The sequence below is a fragment of the Phodopus roborovskii genome, unplaced genomic scaffold, assembly GCF_943737965.1.
Source record: "Phodopus roborovskii unplaced genomic scaffold, PHOROB, whole genome shotgun sequence".
NCBI classification, from domain to species: domain Eukaryota; kingdom Metazoa; phylum Chordata; class Mammalia; order Rodentia; family Cricetidae; genus Phodopus; species Phodopus roborovskii.
In genome coordinates this window covers 23250869-23274736 of record NW_026126459.1, presented here as the reverse complement: position 1 = coordinate 23274736, position 23868 = coordinate 23250869, and the positions used below count along the sequence as shown (strand labels likewise).

Here is a 23868-nt window from a genome sequence, read left to right as displayed (position 1 = left end):
TTACATGAGAAACCGAACAAAAAAGAAAAAAGGTAAAAGGGTTAGTTAGGAATGAAAAAATACTAAAGACAGGTCCCAAGATTCCACAGAGAAGGATCAATGGGTGGGTGGCACCGAGAATGCAGTAAAGGTGTGCACTTGACAACAGGGAGGGAGTAGTTTGTTCTTCTGGAAAATACGGGAAAGGGACTAAGAACAGGAACTGGAAGATAGCTCAGGAGTTAAGAGCAGTGTTTGCTCTTGCAGAGGACCTGGGTTCAATTCCCAGCACCCACAAGATGGCTCACAACCATCCTAACTCCAGTTCCAGAGATCCAAAACCCTCTTCTGTCCTCCATGGTACACATCCATACATACAGGCATCACATAAGAAACAAAACAAACAAAAAACAAGTCTACACTCAGGAGGCAGAGGCTGGTGGATCCTGAGTTTGAGGCCAGCCTAGTCTACAATGTCAGAATTCAGGGCAGTCATCACTACATAGCGAGAACCTGTCTTTAAAAAAGCACATCTACACCACACAGCACTCCATTCACCATAAACACAGGAATCAACAACAATAAAATGGCTACTGCTGTGTTCAGAAGCATTAGCACTGACCCCAAGGTAAGCAACATGCAAGTTTATCTGTTCCTTTAGGAAACTTCTAACGCAAAGACAATGATTGTCAAAACCTTGGACTTAGCAAAGGCTTCAAATGAAAGCTCTAGCTTCAAAAAAGATCAAAGGTCATCCTAGAGGGAAGGTCAGCCCGGCCTGTACTACAGGCTACATGTCAACTCAAAGGAGATGCCAGAAAATAAATGAAGAAACAAAAGAAGGTGCTCACTGGGCACAAATGGAGAGTTTAGGTTTGGTCTGCTGAAGGGCTGAAGCACCCACAGTGGCCTCCCATGGCTACAGAAGCCTGAGCCTCAAAAACCACACTCACGCTCAAGTCATGTGTCTGACCCTACAGGTATATCATACATATGGCAGCTGTCCACCTGAAACAAACCAACAGCTCTTCTGCTCCAGTCAGTCAGCCACAGGAACCGGCATGCCTTACACCAACGATCTAGGCTGTCAACAGAACAGCTCATGGTAGAGCAGAGCCCTGCTGGAAAAAAAAAATCTCCACAAGCTGATTCCATTCATCACTTCACAAAGGACCCTATTCTGTTCACTAGTACAAAGTATTAGAAACAACCAAGTCACTGTGAATGTATTCACCATCAGGGCAAATAAAGGTTAACACATGTAAATGCCCCTACATGCCATATTATACCCATCATATATTAAACTTCCTTACAGTTCTAATAAGGGAGCCAGTCTTTTTGTATGGATAGTAGAAACCCAAAGAGGAGAATTAGGCAGTTTGTCCAAGGTCACACAGCTCACTAAGATACCTACCAGCCATCAGCACATGTTACTCAAATGACTATACAACCCTAACTCATGCCAAGATCAAGTCATCAAGCTAGAGACTTGATTTTTTTTCCCTTTCAAATCAAATTGAACCAAGCAAAAATTCATTGCACTACTAAAACCTTATTAAGAAACAAGGCAGAAGGCTAGAGAGACAGCTCAGGGATTAAGGGCACACACTATTCTTGTAAAAGACCAAGTTTGGTTCCCAGTACCCACATCACTTACTAACAACCACCTGTAACTCCAGCCAAAGGGGATCCAACGACCTCTTCTGGCCTCCAAGGACACCTATACTTATGTCATGTGTGAATACATACACACTCACAATTAAACAAAAATAAGCCAGTTCTGATGGCACACCCCTTTAATCCCAGCACGCAGAAAGCAGAGGCAAGCAGATCTGTATAAGTTCAAGGCCAGCTTGGTCTGCATAGCAAATTCCAGGCCCTGTCTCAAAAATAATAACAACAATAATAAAATTAAATTAAAAGACAAAATTATAAAAAATAAAAATAAGGGGCTGAAGAGATGGGTCAGAAATCAAAAGCTCTGGCTGTTCTTAAACAAGACCTGGGTTCGGGGCTAGAGTGATGGCTCAGTGGAAGAACTGGCTGTTCCTCCAGAGAACCCAGGTTCAATTCCCAGCAACTACTTGGTGGCTCACAACCATCTGTAATGGGATCTGGCACCCTCTCCTGGACTGTAGGCAGAACACTGTAAGATAGATAGATAGATAGATAGATAGATAGATAGATAGATAGATAGATAGATACCTGGGTTCAATACCAGCACCCACATGGCAGCTTACAACTGTCAGTACTTTAAGGGGGTCCAATGCCCTCCTCCTGTCTCCAGAGGCACTGCACACACATGGGGCACATACATATACACAGGCAGACCACTTATGCACATAAAGTGTGTGTGTGTGTGTGTGTGTGTGTGTGTGTGTGTGTGTGTGTGTGTGTGTAAGAAAAAAAAGAAATGAGCCACACATGGCAATGCATGCCTGTAATCCTGCACATGGGAAGATGATCCAAGAGGATGGAGAGTTCCAGACCAGCCTGCTATACACAGTAAGAACCTGTCTCAAAATAAGAAATTTGGGTTTATTTAAAAGAAAATATATGAATCAGAGAGATGGCTCAGAGGTTAAGAGGACCTGGGTTCAATTCCCAGCAACCACATGACAGCTTACGCCTGTCTGTACTTCATACCCTCTCTGGATACCAGCCACCTAGTGTGGTGCACAGACATGATGCAGACAAAACATTCATACATATTTTTTAAAAAGGAGGAAGAGGAAAAGCTAGGCATAGTGCCACAGCGTTTAGTCCCAGAACTTGGGAGGCAGAAGCAGTCAGATCTCTGTGAGTTCAAGGCTAGCCTGGTCTACATAGTGAGATCCTGTCTCAAAAACAACAACAAAAGGATAAAAGAATAAATAATTTTTAAAAAGAAAATGTAAATGGCTTCTGTAGTTTATGTTAAATGAAAAGCAGTTTAATTAGTCAGAAAACATGTGACTGACAAAATATAAACTGGCAGTAAAGAGTTACAAGCAACTACAGACAAGAAGGAGGCATTATTCCATACTGTGGCATGAGAGATCAATGGAGAACTGTAATAACGGCACAAACCAAGCCAACAATTCAGGCGTGGTGGCACACACCTTTAATCCCAGGACTGGGGAGGCAGAGGCAAGAAGAGTTATATGAATTTGAGGCCAGCCTGGTCTATACAGTGAGTTCCACGACAGCCATGGCTACAGAGATAGAGAACCTACTCAAAAGCAAATAAATCAATCTTTGGGGGCCTGGTGTAGTAGCTTCTGAGCCAGCCTAGACTCTCTTTCCAAAAAGAAAATAAGTAAAATCTACAGAGCTGAGTGATGGTGACACAGTACAATGGCAGAGTGCTCACCTAGTATGTGTGATGCCCTGACTCAATCAATCCCCAATGTGCCAATTAAAAAAAAATGCATTTTTAAAATATGAAACTGGGACTGGCCCAATGGCACGAAGGCAACCAGCAAACAAGGCTAACAACTTCAGTTCAGTATTCAGGACCTGTACAGTGAGAGAGAGAAAACTGATTTCACAGTTCTCCTGACTTCCATTCATGCAACATGACACAAATGCACATGTGTACTCGAGCAAAGACACACACACACACACACACACACACACACAAGAGCTCACTGCCTATACAGTATGCAATTAATAATTAATATAATTTAATAAAAGTCTATAGGACTGAGTGAGAGTAGAAATCAGTGGTAGAATGTTTGCTTAGCATGCAGCAATATAAATAAAAGTAACAACCTATATTCCAGATTATTTCATGTAGCTCTGGCATGTGTGTCAACCTGCAACACCATGAATAAGTGACATATCTGGAGGGTCCCCACTACAGATAATCAGAAATGCTTTACAAATTTTCTGCTGGCGAAAGTCAGCCTGCCAATTTCTGAGATTAAAATATAGTCTGCCCATCATCTCCCTTTCCTTTTCAACTCTCCTACAAGTCCTAAGAAGGTGCCCTCTATTGTCTCCTCCTTCAGGGTGGACTCAGAGATAGGGAATGAAACATGTAGGGACAGGGGCTGGGATCCTGCTCATGCCCAGAGAAGTGTTCAAACAAGAAAAGGGAGGCTCCCTTCCGGTAAGTGTTGTTTTATCTTAAATACCTTTCCAGTCTCTGGGCTGTTCCCAGACACGGAGAGACTTGCTCACCCTCCAACCTGCAGCACCAGCGCTGGTCTAACACCTTTCTCCCCTCAATGCAAGCACCGGCCAAATCACAGGCTTCACTACCAACCATACAACCTTGTATTTACAGCTCTCTGCTGCTTTTCGCAATGGGAAAGCTTTCTCCTTCTTAGAAGGCAGTCCCTGCACATGGCTCTGTGACGTTTTGTTGACATTTTTAAGAGATGTCCTCTAGCAGGCTCAGAGCTCCTTGAACGCTGGCACAGCATCCTGCTCAGCTCTGTATTCTCTGCAGAGAAGGCACAGGATACAGCAGCTGGGCAGCATGCAGACACCATGAATTAGAGAACCAACAAGGCTATTCAGAACCGTGGCACAAATGCAGTGTTGTCTTAGAGGGGGGGAAACTATTGTGCATCACAACTCAGACATCTAAATCATTCAGACCCCATAGCTATATCACAGCTAGAGATAATGGTCCTACTTAGATATATGACTTCAAACAAAATACTTAATCTTTCTGAGTCCAAATTTTCCATTCTATCAAACCAAAAAGGGGAGGGGGATCAAATCTGCCTGTTTTACCACATCAAGGTTAGTGGTACTCAAATGACAGAGCATAAGAAAAGTATTACACAACAGACGATCGATCAGACAGATTTAAACAAACAATTCTCACCAAGCCCCATTACACCATAGGGGTGAAGTCCAACAGAGCGTAATGTCAATAGATGACACAGGTCAATCTTGAGAAAATATCAAAACGGGGACTACGTTAAGATTCCTACCCAATTCATCTACCAAATTCTTTTGTAAATTAGGTTTCTAAATGGTTCTCCAGACACTTTCAGGCTGTTAATGCAGGACAGTGAGCAAGCAGGAACAGCTGGCCCATCACACAGGTTCTGCAACACCTCTGCGGCAAACAGCCCAAAGGAGGCCAACCTGCATCTCAGCAGAGCAGCTGATCTATAACCAAAGCCTGCAGCAGAACACATGCACACAAAGAAAATTCTCTACCAGTAGTTTGCTCAGACTCTCCCCATCTTTAGGGCCAGCTACAGCCCGAACCTAAGAAAAACAGCATGGAAAGACTGAATGTACCACATCATGACAAACACAAAGGCTTAAAAAAAAAAAAAAAAAAAACAAGGTTTGTTTTTGTCAGAATGGTAATTATAGAGAAAAATGTTTTTTTTTAACAGAAAGGTTAGTTCAAAATATGCTGCAGATGTCAAACACCGCCACAGATTTGAGGACCCCCTGCTGATGTCACAAACACCACCACAGATTTGCGGGTCCCTGCTTTATTTTAACTTCACTTGAACTCCGAATAGCACCAACCATCTGTGTACTTGAAGCAAGACAGACAGATGGCCAATACGCTGACATTGCAAGCTCAAGGTTTCTCAACTGTTATTTCCTTCTAGAGCGCAAAGGAATAAAATGCAGGGTAAGGCAGTACAAATCCTTAAGAAATAAATTTAAACTAAGTCATGTGCCAATCAAAACATCCTGCATGGAAAAATAAACCATTTCCTTGACCTTGAAATGTTTAAAGTCTGACAAGTCCCAGTTTCTAAGACTTTCACACCTTTCTCAGAGAGTAGGTCGAGCTAATCAGTAGTGGATCCTAGAAATAGTTCTTTCTAAAGATGTCTAGAAACACCCAGAGCTGTAAACACTAATCATGTGGGGCAGATCTACACCAAGAGGAGCGCCCAGGACTTCCCTTTCCTGGTGAAAGCCATCAGATTCTATTTTTAATCTCCCCCCTCATGCAAACATCCAGCCAAACCTCCCTTTCTGGCTAATGAAAACGACAGCTAATTTATTACTAAAGAATAAATAAATTTCGTAAAAGATTTTAATGGGATTCTTCAGACTTAATGACAACATTTCACAAAAGGGTGACAAGGAAAAAGAAAACACATTTTAACAAATTGCTTCAACTGATTTTTTTTTTACCTGGTGAGTATTTTGACCAAAGTTATCACTGGGCAACCAGCCCAAAGGATTCCTATCTTCCTAAACACTTCCCAACTGATTAATTGAAAAATAATATGTTGGTAATTACGTGCAGGTGAAAACAGCACCACCCTATACATTGGGAAAGCCTTAAAGTGTTATTAAAATTAATTATTTCCTTGAACTGCTTAAGATTTGTAACACTCAAATTCACTCCTGGTTTTTCATTGTGATTTTTTTAAAGGGGAAAACCCCGCAATGCCGTAAGTTAAGAAAAGTCAGAACTCGAACTCTCCTGGGAACTTGGTCACATTCTTTTTTTTTCCCCACCCCAATCAACAGTTTCTAATGCACTTGAAAAATACTGGTGAAGTCCTTTGCCAAGGAATTCAACAATATGAAACTCAGGGACACCAGCAAGGAACTGACACCCAGCACCGAGAAAATGCTGCTTTTGTTCAGAGGCCGCCTGCGATAAAAACAGGAACTTTACAGAGAGCTGAGCTGATCGCCACAGCACATTCGCCTGATCACATGCCCATGGCCGGCACTGAGCTTCTCATTGTTGTCGAAGGGACTTTTCTAGTAACACTGCCTAGATTTAGTCCATGTTTGAAATTATCTAAATAAACCCAACCCTCCCAGTACCAATCCATTGTCAAAGGAAAGGGTGCTGGGCAGGATTTGCATGAAACCGGTAGCCACCTCTTCAAAGACTCCAAGAGGTGATCAGATGCGGAAACCCAGCCTGAATACAGGTGCCAAGAAAAAGCCCTGCTACCCCCCATGACAGAGATGGTCTAAGAGCGACAGCCTCGGCCGTCTCTCTGGGTGAGCGTCACTGCCTCCAACCTCCAACCTCGGACCTTCAATGGCCTCCCCGCTCCTTTCTCACGCCTGTCACTGGCGAGGCACCTCGCATTGTTAGAGGAGCAGGAAGAAACGCAGCAGCGGCGTTCCCCTGTGTCTCTCTCTGAAGGCAGGAGAGAGGGTGCAGACGTGCGGGCCCTTCAGGAGAAAGGCAGGGCAGAGGGGCAAGGTGTCGTGTCAGGCGGAGGGCGCAGCTTTGTCTCCAGCTGACCCGTCCCCAAGTCCTGCGGGCACCCCACAGGGACAACAATGAAAGCGCAGCCACGCTTCCCGGGTGGGGAGCGGCGAGCACCGCCGGCCCAGCCTCCCCGCAGGCCGCCGCCCGCTCGCCCGGCCCGCTCGCCCGGCCCGCCGCGCGCCTACCCTCCGACAGCTCCAGCTCCAGCTCAGCCAGCTGCGCCCGCACCTCGGGGGGCAGCGCGGCCACCGCGGCCGGCGACGGCTCCAGGCCTCGCTCCGCCATCGCGGCTCCGCCAGCCACACTCCGGAAGACGAAGAGGGGGCCGAAGGAGGGACGGACTGACGCGGGCCCACACCCCGGCTACAGGATCCGGCTCCAGCCGCCGAAAGCCGCCGGCGCTGCCGCTGCCGCCGCCGCCATGAGCTAGGGTCACGTGAGCGCGCGGTCCCGCCCCCGTCCCGGAGCAGGCCCCGCCCCGGAGGCGCAGCACGGTCGTGGCTACAGCGCACTCTGCCGCCGAGCTTCGGGAGTCGCCTAGGAATCGACGAGAGAGGATGCACCTGCCCAGGACACAGCACTCACCTTCCACAAACTCTCAACAAGGAGTTTCTCAGGAGTTAGCCTTAATTCTTCCAGCCCCTTTTCCGGTACGGTATGCCTCTGTTTTGTCCTTTCCCCCATTTTCCCTAATGGACCTGCAGAGGCCATGTCCTTCACCCACCAGTTTCTGGATTTTTTTTTTCGAGACAGGGTTTCTCTGTAACTTTGTAGACCAGGCTGGCCTCAAACTCAGAGATCTGCCTGCTTCTGCCTCCCGAGTGCTGGGATTAAAGGTATGCGCTATCACCCGCCTGGATAGTTACAACTTTTAAAACAAGAGAAAAATGGGCATCTCACACATGTAAATTCCAAGCACTCCAGAGGTGGAAGATTCAAAGTCGCTCTTTCCAGCCTGGGCTACATGAGACCTATCTCTAAACATAAGAAAAAGGATTACAGTAGAATTTGCTACATCTTGCCTTGACTCATAAAGACTTATATTAAAAGAAAAAAACAAACACTTAGTTGGGGAGTGGGGAGCGGGGACACAGTTCCCGTTGTTAGGAGCCACTGCTTTCACTGCTTTTGCAGAGGACCCATTGCCAGCACCCTTGTACTGCCTGTAACCTCAGCTAGAGGACCTGAAGCCTTCTGTGACCTCTGCAGACACCCACATACTCACACATAAACAAAGATTTGTTTGTTTTGTTTTTGAGACAGGGTTTCCCTGTGTAGCCCTGGCTGTTCTGTTTTGGTTTGGGGGTTTTCGTTTGTTTTGGGGGGTGTTTTGTTTTAGGTTTTTCAAGACAGGGTCTCTCTGTGAAGCCCTGGCTGTTCTGGAACTCACTCTGTAGACCAAGCTGGCCTCAAACTCAGAGATCCACTTGCTTCTGCCTCCTGAGTACTGCATCTCAGGGGTGACACCAAAATAATTATTCAAAGACATGTTGTTGGGTGCAATGGTGCAAGCCAGTTCCAGCCAGCCTTGTCTACATAGTGCTTTCCCAGCCAGCCAGGGCTACACCATGAAACCCTGTATCCAAATAATAATAATAATAATAAATCTAACTTTGCAGCCTTGGCTGTCCTGGAACTCTAAAGTGACAGAGATCTAATTTTCTCTGCTTCCTTCTGGGATGAAAGACATGTCCCAGCCATATTAGGGGGTGGGATGTGTTTGCTTTATCCTTTTAGCCCCCTTAGTATGTAACCTAGTATGTAGTTCAAAAAAGTACTAATTTTAATTTAGTATAAGGAAGGCCCGAACATTGCTGTATTCTTACCAAGAACTATTGAAATCTTTGTTTTACATTGTAATTTAGTCTTTATTTTTTGTAGAGTGTATATTATATTTTTTATTACTGAACAAACCATTCCCAATTTAAACATAACCAAATCTGCAGGTTAATAATCTTGATCTCCATCCATCTGGCAGATAGATCATGTTGACCATGATTCAGTACAAACTCTCAAGCCTGCTATTGTGTGACTCCTTCCTTACAGGACCAGCTTGGTTGTACCTGATTTTGTTACCGGTTTTCATCTGAATCCACTGAGGAATAGGACGATTTTGCTTTTGTTTCTTGGCCAGGAATTGCTTGATTCTGAAAGTCTTGTGAGAAGACATGGCGAGAATCTGAGTTAGGCGTGTGCTGCACGATGGTGGAGGAAAGGTGAAGAGCTGTAATTTCGCCTTTTGTTGATAGTATTGAAATTTTGCCACATAAACAACTGCTGTGGGATCTTTTCTTCCTACAGTCTGAGAGGCTCCTGGTGTTTCCCTCTTTTTCCATGTTGCTCCAAAATGGGAGCTGAGGGTGTAGCTGAACTGGGGGACTGTTTGCCTAGCATACAGAAAGCCCTGGAATCAATCTCCAGCATGACAGAAAGTGGGAGGGCTGGCTCCTGTTTGTAATCCCAGCTCGGGAGGCTGAGCTCAAAGTCAGGCTGGTCTACTTATTCAGTTCCAGGCCAGCCAAGACTTCATATTGAGCTGTTATCAAAAAATTACCATAAAGGAGGGAGGGATGGAGGGATGGAAGGAAATATGAAGTCATGACTGTTTAGTAGTGGACTTTGAGATTCCCTTTTAACTGAACTATATGGGCTACAGATGTAATTCGGTAGCAGAGTGCTTGCCTAGATAACACAGCAGCCAGGCCCCAAGACATACCAGTTTGCTCAGTTGTTCCTGTCACTATTTATGTGTGTATGTATTGATTGTGAGGGTATGTTTGCACCACAATGCCCATGAGGAAATAATCGGTTCTCTGCCACCATGTGGGTCAGGAGGTGAGACTGAGGAAGTGTCTTTCCACTGGAGTCATGTCACCAACCTCAGTTTACTAATCTCCAATTCATTGACACCTTCCATCAGGAAATGAAAGCCAGGGCTGAAAAGATGGCCCAATTCTGCCCTCGCATCTGTCCTCAACCCTGATGACTTTGAGTTCAAACCCAGCAAGTGGGAAGAGAAAACAAGCTCCCACAAATTGACTTCTCACCTCCACATGCACATCCACTCAATGCACGCACGCACACACACGCGCGCGCACGCACGCATACATACATACATACATACATACATATATATATATGAAAAAATTTAAGGAATGTGGTGGGAATTTAGAAGATACAGCTCAGCGGTTAAGAGCACTGTTCTTCCAGAGGACTCAGGTTTAATTCCCAGCTTCCATGTGGTAACTTAGAACCTTCTGTAACTCCAATTATTCCAAGGGATCCAATGCCCTCTTCTGACCTCTGAGGGACCAGGCATGTACCTGGTGCACATATATACAGGCAAAATACTCATACATGTATGAATATTTGTATAAATGAATATACAAATCTTAAAAAAAAATGTGAGGGGGCTAGAGAGATTGATCATCAGTTAAGAGCACTTGCTGCCCTTTCAAAGGCCTAGCTTTAGATCCTAGTGCCCACATCAAGCAACTCACAAACATCTGTAACTCCAGCTCTAAGGGATCTCTGGTGCTTCCTCTGCCTCCATGGGCATCCATATGTCCTGTGAACACCCAGACAGAAACATCAACTTATAAATAAAAACAAATCTTCAAGCTGGACAGTGGTAATACATGCTTTTAACCCCACTGATAGGGGAGGTCCTTCTGTATGCTGTGATTTTATGTTTCTCTTATTGGTTGATGAATAAAGCTGTTTCAGCCAATGGGCAGGCAGGATGTAGCCAGGCAGGAAGTATAGGCGGGGCTACCAGACTAGGAAATTCCGGAAAGAGGAACACAGAGAGTGAGTCTCGAGAAGAAGCCATGTAGCTACTGTGAAGATAGGACATCTGGACATTCTCTGGTAAGCCAAGATCACATGAAGATACATAGCTTAATAGAAATGGGTTAATAATTAAAAGAGAGCTAGCCAATATGAAGCCTGAGTCACAGGCCAAACAGTTTAAAATTGTTATTTGGGACTGAACAGCTGCAGGGACCAGGTGGGACAAAAACTTCTGGCTACATCCCAGCATTCAGGAGACAAAGGAGTAAGATCCGAGAGCACCACAGCAGTAATCCTACCACTCAGGAGGCTGAAGTAGGAGGGTGGCAGTGAGCTTTCAGCCAATCACAACTATAGTGAGTTCTTGAATCTGAAATCTGACTGAACATGTACCTGCTTTGACCAACAGGATGTGGCAATGGTGCCCTGGTGTGAAATACTTGGAAGTCAGTCCTGGAAGCCAATGCTGCTTTCATTAGTTCTCCAAGGGACCTCTCCCACAGCTCTCTGAGCAGTCACACACACACTACCCTGCCTCCTCTTCGTGAGCCACATGAGAGAAGACCAAGCCACAGGGAAAGGCACATGAGGTTCCACGAGTAGCAATGCCAGCTAACCCAACCCCTACCCCAGGCCTAAGAAGACTTCACCTAACTCCAGCCCAGGCCCTGAGAGTCTTTTGAGGCCCAGGCTCCTTGTCCAAATTCCTGTGATTTACTAAAATCCAGTTACTTGCGCACAGGAGCACAGGACACAGGGTGATGGTCTACTACCCAGCAGTAGATTATCAGAAGCAGGAGACACTCTTTATCCTCAAAAGCTCTACTTTCCTCTCAGACCAAACCAGCCACAAAAGAGGTTGAATACGCAAACACTCATCATGCAGCTGGCCTACAGCTTTGTGATTCTGGAGGGAACTATTCAACAGGCATAAGAGGATTTCCTCCCTGGTGGAAGATGTGCAGGAAAAACTGCCTGCCTGCGGCCTCCTTCCTGTCTGCTTTACTACATACTGCACCAGCAGACAGTTTGTGCTGGCACATAGGAGCAGCAAAGAAAAAGAGACCCATCACCTGAACGCCACAGAATTGGCCTGGGAAAACAACAAATCCTAGAACCACTTGCCCTTGAACTTCTTGTGATAAAAGAAACTAGGCTTAAATTGCATTTAGTATGCTGGGCCTGGTGGAATATGCCTTTAATAATGGCACTTGAGAGACAAAAGCAGGTAGATCTCTGAAGTTTGAAACCAGCCTGGTCTACATAGTGAGACCTTGTAACAAAACAGTAACAAAAACAAAACACAACAAAACCCCACAAAACAGCAACAAAACACAGAACTTAATTTCATTCAGTTGGATATTTTGTTATTTACACCCAAAACCTCCTTCCCATCTAATATTGGGTTTGTTATTTAAGAAAAAGAAAAGGGCCAGGCGTTGGTGTTGGTGGTGCACACCTTTATTCCCAGCACTCAGAAGACAGAGGCAGGCAGATCTCTGTGAGTTCGAGGCCAGCCTGGTCTACAGAGCTAGTTCCAGGACAGACTCCAAAGCAATACAGAGAAACCCCGTTTCAAAAAACCAAAAAGAAAAGAAAAAAAAAAAAGGAAGGAAGGAAGGAAGGAAGGAAATGGGATATTACAGGTAAGAAAAATATGAAATGACTAGTTACAGCTGCAAAATGTCTATCAAATTGTAGCACAGACTGGGGGCTTTGTGGAGGGAACTGACCACTTGATATGGATTTTAGTCAGGTCACACTGGAGATTTGCACTCTGGGGGAGTCCCAGCTAAGGACAGAGGAGAACTACCTGATTAGCTCTGCAAAGATTTGCAGACCAGGAAGGGTGATGCATGCTTGAAATCCCAACATATAGAGGGCTAGGGCAGGAGAACTGAAGATAAAGCCCAACCTGGGCTACACAGCAAGTTCCAGGCCAGCTGGGCTACAGAGGAAAACCTTGTATCAAAAAATACATAAGGAGCCTAGGGAGGTGGCTCAGTGGTAAACAGTACTTGTTCTCATAGAGAGCTTGCATTGGGCTCCTAGCACCCACATGATGGCTCACAACCACCCAGGATTCTAGTTTCAGAGTGAAAAGTTTCTATACAATAAGCCTCTCTACTGATGCAGCAATCCAAATCAGACCAAATCAAACTGAATTAGAAAAAGCCCACATTTGAGTGTTAGTTAGGAGGACTGGGCAGTCTATGGGGCCTCTGTGGATCAGTATTTATCCCTTGTATACAAATGGACTTTGGGAGACCATTCCATATAGAGGGATACTATCTCAGCTTAGACACACGGGGGAGGGCCTAAGTCCTGTTCCAAATGGTATGACAGACTTTGAATATCCCCTTGGAAGGCCTCAACCTCCCTGGGGAGCAGAAAAGGGATGGGATAGGGATTAGGGGATAAGGGGGGGGAGGGAACTGGGAATGACATGTAAAACAAGCTTGTTTCAAATTTAAATAAAAAATATTATCGTAAATTTAAGAGAGAGAAAGAGAGAGAAGGAAAGGCCCACATTTAATAGATACAGCACTCCCGGATGGCCTTCCAGCCCCCCACCCAGAGAGAAGGCAGGAAAGAGACCTGAAAACCCAGGAGTCTGTTTTCTGGTGGGCAGTTTAAATACTGTGTGAGGGTGGTCTTGAGCATCTCTATAGGAGGGGTCATCATTTGGCAGGCTTTCTGAGATGCAACAGGGTTTGGAGGGAGAGAGGGGAGGAGAACTTAGGTGGAACTTCCACCATAACATTCCAGACTCTTTGGGTATATGGATGCCAGGGGCTGGGGCAAAGCTTTTACCATAACACAGAGAATCTTATTAAATCAGCCTGCCTCTGTCTTAGTCTTAAAAGACATCTTATAGAGAAAACAAACTAGATTCATTCCCATTTATGATTAAATCTTAGTTTCTCAAGGATTGGGTTATGCACACCTGTAACCTTAACTACAAACGGTTCTGTACTGCCTGCTTCAGGAAACAGCAACTGTGCCTTTGTGTCATGAGGTGGCTATGATCACCTTGCAACCATGCCTTTTTTTTTTTTTTTTTTTCAAAAACTTGTCATGACCACCTTGTTATGACCACTGTTTCAAAGGTTTAGTTCATTATCATCAGAATGGGGAGCATGGTGGCATGCAGGGTATTGAAGAGCTAAGAGTTCTACATTTTGATCAGAAGGATACAGGAAGTGAACTGTGTGCCACACTGGGCACAGCTTGAGCATAGGAGACCTTAAAGCCCACTCCCACAGTAACATACTTCCTCCAACAAGGCTACTCCTACTCCAACAAGGATATACCTCCTAATAGTGCTACTCCCTAAGAGGGCCATTTTCTTTCAAATCACCACAACCACTTTGTTATAACCACCCGTTGTTATAACCACATTGTCATGACCACCTTGCAACCATGTTTTTGAGGAAGTTGATATGACCACCTTGCTATTGAAAGGGGTAAACTAATAAAGGGACTAGACTCTCACTCAGCCCCCTGCTTTGGCAGCCATGACAGGCTACAAAAAAAGACATGTAGGTCTCTGACTCAGCACATGACACAAAGAAAGTTCAGATCCCCTGGCCTCCCGGAGCCTAGGGCCAAAACTGAACACAAAGAAACTACAGATCCCCCCTAGCCTCCTAGATACTTGGTTCCTAGGAACTGTTTGGCCACAAAAGAAACTCCAGGGGAGACCAAAACCTTCCCTGTAGTCTCCAGGATACAGTTCTGAAAATTACTGGTATCTGTGACCAACAGGCCACCTGCAAGTAACAAGACAAAGCCATAGAAACTACAGAATGTTCCCTCTCATCACTGACCAATGAGAATAATTGGTACACAGGTGTGTCATGCCAAAATATGACTTTGAGAATTCCCGATTGTTCCCCAAATGTCAGCCAATCTGAAACCAACCTGTACCTACTGGTTTTAATCCTGTGATTTTTGCCTTTAAAACCCTGACAGTAGATAGGGAACTTGCTTCCTCTGGTAGCTGCTGTGGCAGCCAGCTACACAGCATCCCTATCATGGTTGGATGAACAATAAACTTTATGCATTTGCATCAGTGGGTCTGCCTCTCTCTGGTGGTCTTTGGGGATCTTTCAGACTTGGGCACAACAGCTATGACCACCTTGTTATGACCACCTTGTTATGGCTACCTTGTTATGGCTACCTTGCAACCATGCATTTGTTCTGAAGGGTTGTTGTTACTAATAAGGTTTTCCCCGATGGTCTAGTCCCACCACCATGCCAGCCCCAAATAGCACACAGAGACTCTGTATTTGATATTATGCTGTTGGCCAATTACTTGTTTCTTATTGGCTAGCTCTGTCTTAATTATTAACCCATTTCTATTAATCTAAGTACTTCCACATGGTCTCATCTTACCAGAGAGAGGGGCCAGTGTTCTGCTTTCTCCAGTCTCTCCATGTTGGGTCTCCTCCCTACTACTTCCTCTTTCCTCCTTGTCTCCTAGTCCCTCCTATCTTCCTTTCCTATTGGCCAACAGTGCTTTATTCATTAACCAATAAGAGAAACATATTTACAGAATTACATATGGTTGTTATGACCAAATTTTATGTTTATAGTATTCTACTTCTGCAACCCTATTTTCCTAACCAATCTCCCATTTGGAACCCCCTACTCCTGAAGTATAGAAACCCTTATTTAACCATGTTTGATGCTGATCTCTTGAACTCCACCTTTAGGAAGAGATAGTCCATGTACATGAATTCAAAAGCTTTCTTTAAGCTGGACAGTGGTGGTGAACGCCTTTAATCCAAGCATTTGGGAGGCAGAGGTAGGAGGATCTCTGTGATTTTGAGGCCAGCCTGGTCTACAGAGTGAGTTCCAGGACAGGCCCCAAAGCAATATAGAGAAACCCTGTCTAGAAATAACAAAACCAAAAAGTTTGTTTTAATTACTTTGGCCCTGACTTGGGCCAGTGGTCTTTCCCTCGTGTCTATGGGACTCACATTTGGAGACCCCAGTAAGAACAAGACAACAAGTCACACTCAGAAGCCGGAGCCTTCTCTCCAGGACTCCAGGACTCAATAGCTATCCCCTAAGAGGTGCACACCTTGGACATATTCCAAGGGCTCAGGACATGTCTTCAGTTCATCGGACTGCCTGAGCAAATGGCCATATCAAAAGAAAGCAGCAAGCACCAATTTATGGAGGCCTCCTTTAGCTGACTTCCACTTTTGGCTAACTGTTCTTGTTGAAACATGACAACCCAAAACATGGTTTTTATATGTAAAAACTCATCCTGAGAAAGGATTAACAGAAACTAACTTAAGAAGATATATCTGGGCTGGGCAGTGGTGGCACACACCTCTAATCCCAGCACTCAGGAAACAGGGGGGAATCTCTGGGAGTTTGAAGCCAGCCTGGTCTACAGAGTGAGTTCTAGGACAGGCTCCAAAGCCACAGAGAAACCCTGTCTCAAAAAACAAAGACAAACAAACCAAAAGTCCGGGCTGGAGACAAGGCTCAGCAGTTAAGAACACTGACTAGTCTTCCAGAGAATCCAGGTTCAATTTCCAGCACCCATATGGCAGCTCTCAACTGTCTATAACTGCAGTTCTAGGAGACCTGATACCCTTACACAGACAAATAACACTGCATATAAAAATAGATAAATAATAAGAAAAAAAAAAGATAAATCAGGCAGTAGTGGTACATCCCTTTAATCCCAACACTCAGAAGGCAAAGGCAGGTGGATGGATCTCTGTGAGTTCAAGGCCAGGCCACTCTTGTCTACAAAGTGATTTCCAGGACAGCTATGGTAGTTACACAGAGAAACCTTGTCTCAAAAAACCAAAACCAAAAGAAGCTATTAACTTTTAAACTGTTAAAGATAATTAAGACTTGCAAGTTAATAGGGTATAAATGATTTTTTTTTTTTTTTTTTTTTTTTTTTTTTTTTTTGAGACAGGGTTTCTCTGTACAGTCCTGGCTGTCCTGGAACTCACCCTGTAGACCAGGCTGGCCTTGAGTTCACAGGAAAGATAAAACAAAAAGAGCATTGTCCAGGCCTGGGGGTGGGGCTTAATTTAACTTGTCTTGGGTAGTTCAGTGGTGAAGTACAGGTCTAAGATGAGTGAAACTCTGGGTTTTGATCTCAATCACTGAAAAAATGGAAAGGAAGGAAAAAAAAAAAAAAAGGGCCCCCAGGAAGAGCAGATCTTCTCAAGGAACAACAAGCACAGGGCAATGACTACGAGAATCCACAGGGTTCAGGAACTATTGTTTCTGTTGACAGAAATAGTAGCTGGGCCCTAGGTATAATAGGGCACTTTCCACTAGATACACTTTAAAAGATACAGTCTTATTGGGTGCACAGTAGCTGGGGCCATGGATGTTGCACTTGCCTAGCAGATGAAACCCAGAGTTCAACTCCTAACACACACACACACACACACACACACACACACACGATGGCCAAGACTTGATAATCCACAAGAACACTAAAGTTTATATAGGCAAAGACCCTCCAGACATATATCTAATTGCCTCTGATCTGAGGCGGTTTCTAAACTCCAAGCTCTCCCTAAGAGTAAGACAGCTGTGTAAGCTCTGCAATCCCCAAGAAAGGCATATGCCAAAAGGCTAAAATTTTCCCCCTGGGGGACAAGCCCTATCTAAAGCATTCCTAGAGAACGACAGACTAACCCACAGATTTACTTTGTTTGCCAGGGTGGGTATTATGGTAGAATTACAGGCTTTGTAGTAGGTGGCTTGCAAAAAAAAGTTGCAAAGGGACTAGTGGCACACACCTGTAAACCCAGCACCAGAGGGACCAAAGTAAGAGAATTATATAAATTTTGTATTTATTCATTTATTTATTTATTTTTGAGACAGGGTTTCCCTGTAGCTTTGGAGACAATCCTGGAATTCACTCTGTAGACCAGGCTGTCCTCAAATTCAGACATATGTCTGCCTCTGCCTCTGGAGTGCTGGGATTAAAGGCGTGTGCCACCACCACCTGTCAAGAATTACAAGTTAAGGACACTTATTATGCATGGCAAGCCTCTGTCTCAAAAGGAAAAAAAAGCTGCAGTGATGGCTCACCCACTTGCCACCTCTAGGTGAAGTCCAGCCCCCATCCTGATATAATATGCATTTGAGCAATGGCCTTGTTTGCCCGATGAGATAATAGTAGGCATGACAAAAACTTGGGAAGAACCTGTGTACCATGACTCACTTGCCCTCTCTCCTGCTTCTGCAAATTTGGAGGCCATCACCATGTGAATGGAGACTGGCTCACCAAAGGAAAGATTTGGCTTATACTCACCACCCCAGGCAACACCTAACCAACTGCACAGCCAGGGAGGCCACATGCTGCAACATGCAAATCCCTGAATGAACCCTGCTCAATTTAGCCCAAAAGGCCAACCCAGAGTCATGAGCAAATAAATGATAGCTGTTTTGAGTTGCTACATTTTGGCAGCCTATTACAAAGCAAAGGCTTGTTCAAAACAGAATATCCTGTGGCTTGGAAATGGTTCAGTAGTTGTGCAAGCATGGAGACCTAAGTTCAGATCCATAGCTCCCATAGATCTTTTACTTGTGTTCATTGCTGGTCCGAGGCCTCTGGCTTCTGCTGCACTATCGATAATGGGCCCTCACTGGAACTCCTCTTGGATATAATATTGTTGTCCTATATCATGGAAGTCCTGCAGTTTTAGGACTTCTGTAGGTTTGTCCCCTTCACATGCTCCAGCAGCTCATAGATGGGGTGGGCCAACTCAAAACTCTGCATCTGGACCTGGGTGGTAGTGGCACGTTAGCCAGCCAGCCAGCCAGCTCTCCTGCATCCTCACCACCAGGGCTAGCTTTCCAGTACTACCAAGGCTCGCTCACTCAATGTCACAGAAGGTAAGGAGCCGTTCTCCTGCTCTCATGCCCTCAGAAGTCCTTTTGCGTGTTGTTGTTATGTTCACTGACTTTGCCAGTTTTTAGTTTATTTCAGTAGGAGGTAGAACCTAGGCTTTTCACATCCTAGGCAAGCGCTCTACTACTGCCGATGTCCTGTGTCCCAGCCCCCTTTCCAGCTTTTGAGATTGGGCCTCACTAAATAGACCAGGTGGACTTAAGTTCACTCTGTAGCCCACATAGGACTTGAACCTGTGGTCCTTCTTCTGCCTGAGCCTCCCTAGCAGCTTCGATGACACCCACATCTGGCCTGACTTCCAGCAATTGGATGTTGTAAGTAGGAAACCACTGTCTGTGAACAATGCCAAACTGATTACCTCCTTTCCTCGTTCATACTTTACTTCTGTCTCCTGACTTGCTGCTTGGACAGGACCAGCTTGATGAATGATAGGTGGTGGGAGTCTTTCTACTGAACTACTGAGGGTGTTCACGGTTGTGAGTGATGTTCTTTTTATCTAGGACATTTCTTCATGCTCTAGCTTAAGAGATTTTTGTTGGTTTGTTTGCCCCCTTCCCCCAACCAGGGTTTCTCTGTGTAGCTTTGGAGCCTGTTCTGGAACTCACTCTATAGACCAGGCTGGCCTCAAACTCACAGCGATCTGCCTGCCTCTGTCTCCCAAATGTTGGGATTAAAGGCATGTGCCGCCACCACCCAGCCGCTAGTTTAAGAGATTTTTTTTGTTGAGTTTGTTTTTGTTGAATTTGGCATGTGGCCTTTGGTACCAAATATTACATTATTTTTTCTTTTATTCTGAGAAATAGACTATTAAGATACTTTATTTTATTTACCTTGTTTTTTTGTTTTTGTTTTTGTTTTTGTTTTTGAGACAGGGTTTCTCTGTATTGTTTTGGAGCCTGTCCTGGAACTAGCTCTGTAGACCAGGCTGGCCTAGAACTCACAGAGATCTGCCTGCCTCTGCTCCCAAGTGCTGGGATTAAAGGCATGTGCCACCACTTCCCAGCAAGGCCTTAAAATTTTTACTAATACTTTATTTAGTATTTAAAAAATCTATTTGAAGTGATCCATTATTTTCTTGAAATCCCACTTACCTCTTAAAATAAGATGAGCAGCCTTTCCATCCCTCTATTCTCTGAGACATTTATGAAGGCTGGATCATCTGTTCTGAAGAGTTTAGGAAGACTTGCCAATGAACTGGGTGTCATATTCTAGAATACTATAGGAAGATACAATGGGGAGGAAAATATGGATTCTTTTAAAATTTAGTGATATTTAGTGCATGTGTGCATTTATGTGTATGTCTGTGTACATACATGCAAGTGTATGCACACACACCTGTGTTGTGGCATGTTCGGTGAAGCCAGAGACAACTGGACAACTTGTGAGACTTGATTCTCTCCTTCCACCATGTGGCTTCCAGGGATAGAATTCAGGTTGTCCAGCCTGGCAGCAAGTACCCTTCCCTGCACAGGCATCTCCACAGCCTGTGGTCACTCTTAATTAGTGTTTCATATGCAGTCAAAATATATTCTCAGCCAGTTATTGTGGCTTATGTCTATAATCCCATCACATGGAGACCATGGAGAGCAGACAGTGAATAAGAGCAGTTTAGGCCACTAGGGTTGAACTTGGGTGGTATGGTGGAGGAGGCTGATATCAGATGTACCCAGATTTAGGGTGAATGAAGAAAGTTGCACCATAGCCTCCTCCAAGCCAAACATTACAAATCATCTGATTTTCATATTTAGCTATTGATACTGCCATGGTTCCAGGACCTAGAGTCACTTAAAGTAGATATTTTTCACATACCATGAGAAGACCAATGTTTGTGACAAGGCTGGTGTCATTCACCTGGCCTCACTTATCAGGATGACATCAGATCCCACCAAGATACAGGTGAGCATAGCACAGTAAGATATGTTGAGAAGCTGGTGTGGTAGTGCACACCCTTAAATCCCGGGACTCAGAAAGCAGAGGCAGGTGGGTCTCTGTGAGTTTGAGGTCAGCCAAGTTTATTGACTGAGACCATATGTCTAAGCCTTTAATTACAGTGCACACTAATTATGTGAGTCCCAGGGGTAGAGTTAGGTTCTCTGGCTTGGTGGCAAATACCTTTACCCACTGAGCCATTTCATCACAAATTTGACAAATTAGTCAAAAATTAGGGGGCAGAGTTGGAGAAATAGCTCAGTAGTTATGAGCATTTGTTGCTCTTGTATAGGATCTAGATTTGGTTCCCAGCAGTCACATGGTGGCTACCAACTGTAACTCTAATTCCAGGCGACCCAATGTTCCAGGCATGCACATGGCACACATACATATGTTCAGGAAAAACTTATATACATAAACCACCTGAAAAAGTAGGTGGCTGTAAATGTGTGGGTTTCAGAATGACTTGTCTAAACTATTCCATTAGAACATGATAAGCGGGGTGGGGGTAGAGGGTGGGGAATAATAGTACTCTAATTACTGTTGATTGGGGGTAAGAAGAGGGGTGCCTAGTCCAAAGCAAGGACTAGAGTTTGCAGGCAATGGTGGAGGCCTGAGGAAATCGCATCAGAAGCATAAACTAGACTGTTAGGTTATTTCACTAATTCTCTCAAGGACAAGGAGAGACCATTATGAGGATAGAGACTAGTAGGCTGAGGAGGGGTGGCAACCAGTGCCTAGAAAGGACTTGAGCAGGAATCCCACCTTGGGGTTGGCCTCTGGAGGTTGTAATTTGTAAGCCACGACTTGTAATACATACTTCTACTTGGAGAGACATGTTCACATAGTAGCAAATCCTTCATTGAGGAAGAGGCAAATACGCCCACCCACTTCAGTCGTTAGCAGGCTTAGGGCGTCCAGGTTTTGTCTGGCAGGAAAGACAATGATGAGGAGCTTGAGATGTGGAGGATGGTTCTGGGGTGGGAAGACCACGGGCACTCAGCAGTCAGTGCTTGTAACTGCTACAAAGACAACATTAACAACTCACTGCATTGATACGTTACATTTTGAACTTTTAAGTTTTTTTGTTTTTTGAGACAGGGATTCTCTGTATTGCCTTAGAGCCTGTCCTAGAACTAGCTCTGTAGACCAGGCTGGCCTTGAACTCATAGAGATCCGCCTGTCTCTGCCTCCCCAGTGCTGAGATTAAAGGTGTGTATCACCACTGCCCAACCCAATTTAAGTGTTCCTTTAAGGCTCTTAAATTTCTATCATTAGTAAGCAACATGGCAGTATGTCCATGTTTGCTCCCAAAGATATCATAAAGCCAGAACTGACCAGGTTCCTCAGGGAGGAGCTGGGACGCCTGCTTGCTCCTGGAACAGCAGTCTGCTAAATTGTGGTGTAAGTTAAGCTTGGAGGAGCCAAGAGAATAGAAGCAGGATGGGGGAGCTGATTGACCTCTTTAGCAGTCTTGTGGGTGATGGCATTTCCCGAGCTGGATCATTAATGGAGGCCTGGTGTGTAGGGACAGGCTCCATAACCCGGTTAGAGGAGACTATGATAAATATAGTCCACTTTGTGGGAGCCAGTGGAGCTGAGAGATGAGTTTCCATCTATGAATCAAGCAGTCAGCGCAAGGCAGAGGTGAACAAAGCTTTGGATTTCCAAGTGGTTCTCGGCAGGAATGGGTGAGGGTAGGGGCTTTAGGAAAAGGTTGGAGGTTAGGTGGAGGGTAGGAACCAAGCGCTATCAGGATTTTCTAGGAAGGTGATATGGAAAAGTTGAAATGTACAAGGAAATAAAGTAGGGAGGCTCGTGGGTGGTAGGGGGTCCTAGAGCTGCTACGGTGGGATGACAGAGTGACTAAAGGTGAGGCCTTGTGGGCTAATAGGGAAGGTGCTAACACACAAGGCAAAGTTGCCATCTCCCACCTGTTGTTTGTATCCACGGGAACCAGATGCCCTTGCAGGGTAGTTGACCTTTGGGGGCAGAGTAAGGGAAGTTCCTGGTAAACAGACACCCACTTTAGGAGATTCACTTTTCTGGTAAACAGATACCCACCTTTAGGTTCTCCTGGGGGTGGGGTGTCTCTAAAAACTACTCAGGCAGCAGAATGACAAGTCGTGGGAGGTCAGAAGGCAGTTCTGAGCAACACAACTCAGAAGCCAATGTCAGTTCAGACATCCGGAGTCTGACCCCCAAGTGGATTATCTTATGCCTATTTAAACTCAGCAATCTGGTAAAAACTATTCCTGTGGTGATTATCTCAATCCCACGTGCACACCACCACATACCTAAATCTGAGGAACAAAGCTAAATACAGATCAGATATAAGTACATCAAAACTCTGTAAAGTTTATGTAACACTCTCCATAAAAAGAGGTTCTATAGACTGACAAAAAAACAAATTTACTACAAGAGCCTGGAATTCAGTGCCTGAAAGCCCCTGGCTACACAGATTGTACAAAGGTCACCAGGCTAGAAAACCCATCAATTCCAGTCTTCTGGGCAGAAAAACGGGTTTGTTCTTTCTCCTGAAGGAACAACGCTGTGCTTAATTGCAGGTTCCCTTGGTGCTTGCCTGTGAGCACAGACCTCTGTGGCCTCTACACTCAGGCTTCTGCTCACCTGGCTGAAGAGCTGTTTGGGAGGCTGTCACTAGCACTGCCATCTTAGGGGACTGCTTTGTGCCAGCACCATGCTGTCTTTTCTACTATGGCTCTGTAATAAATTTGAGATTACTGGTAGACTTCTAGCAATGCTCTCTGATCATAACTGCTTTAGCTTTTTTTGAACTTGTTCTTCCATATGAATTTTGGGATTTTCTGTGAAGAATGTTGGTGGAATTTTGATAGGATTATATTGAATTCATATATTACTTTCAGTAGTCATTTTCTCAATATTCTGCTTACCATTAACATGGGAGGCCTAGTCCTTTCTTTTAGTCTTATATTATTTTTAATTTTTGGTTTTCTGAGACAGGGTTTCTCTGTGGCTTTGGAGGCTGTCCTGGAACAAGCTCTTTAGCCCAGGATGGTCTCGAACTCAGATCCTCTGCCTCTGCCTCCTGAGTGCTGAAAATAAAGGCGTGTGCCACCAACAC

The 23868-nt window shown here is 44.8% G+C and overlaps 1 protein-coding gene across 2 annotated transcripts in view; it reads right to left on the bottom strand.

The window, feature by feature from the left end:
• The window catches only part of Dip2b (disco interacting protein 2 homolog B), a 176541-nt gene extending 168972 nt beyond the window's left edge, over nt 1-7569 (bottom strand). For both annotated transcript variants that reach the window (XM_051189898.1, XM_051189899.1), the window contains exon 1: nt 7321-7569. In XM_051189898.1, the coding sequence (XP_051045855.1) occupies nt 7321-7420 (100 nt within the window). In that variant the 5' untranslated portion in view covers nt 7421-7569. The remainder of the gene's footprint in view (nt 1-7320) is intronic.
• Between the last annotated feature and the right edge of the window lie 16299 nt (nt 7570-23868).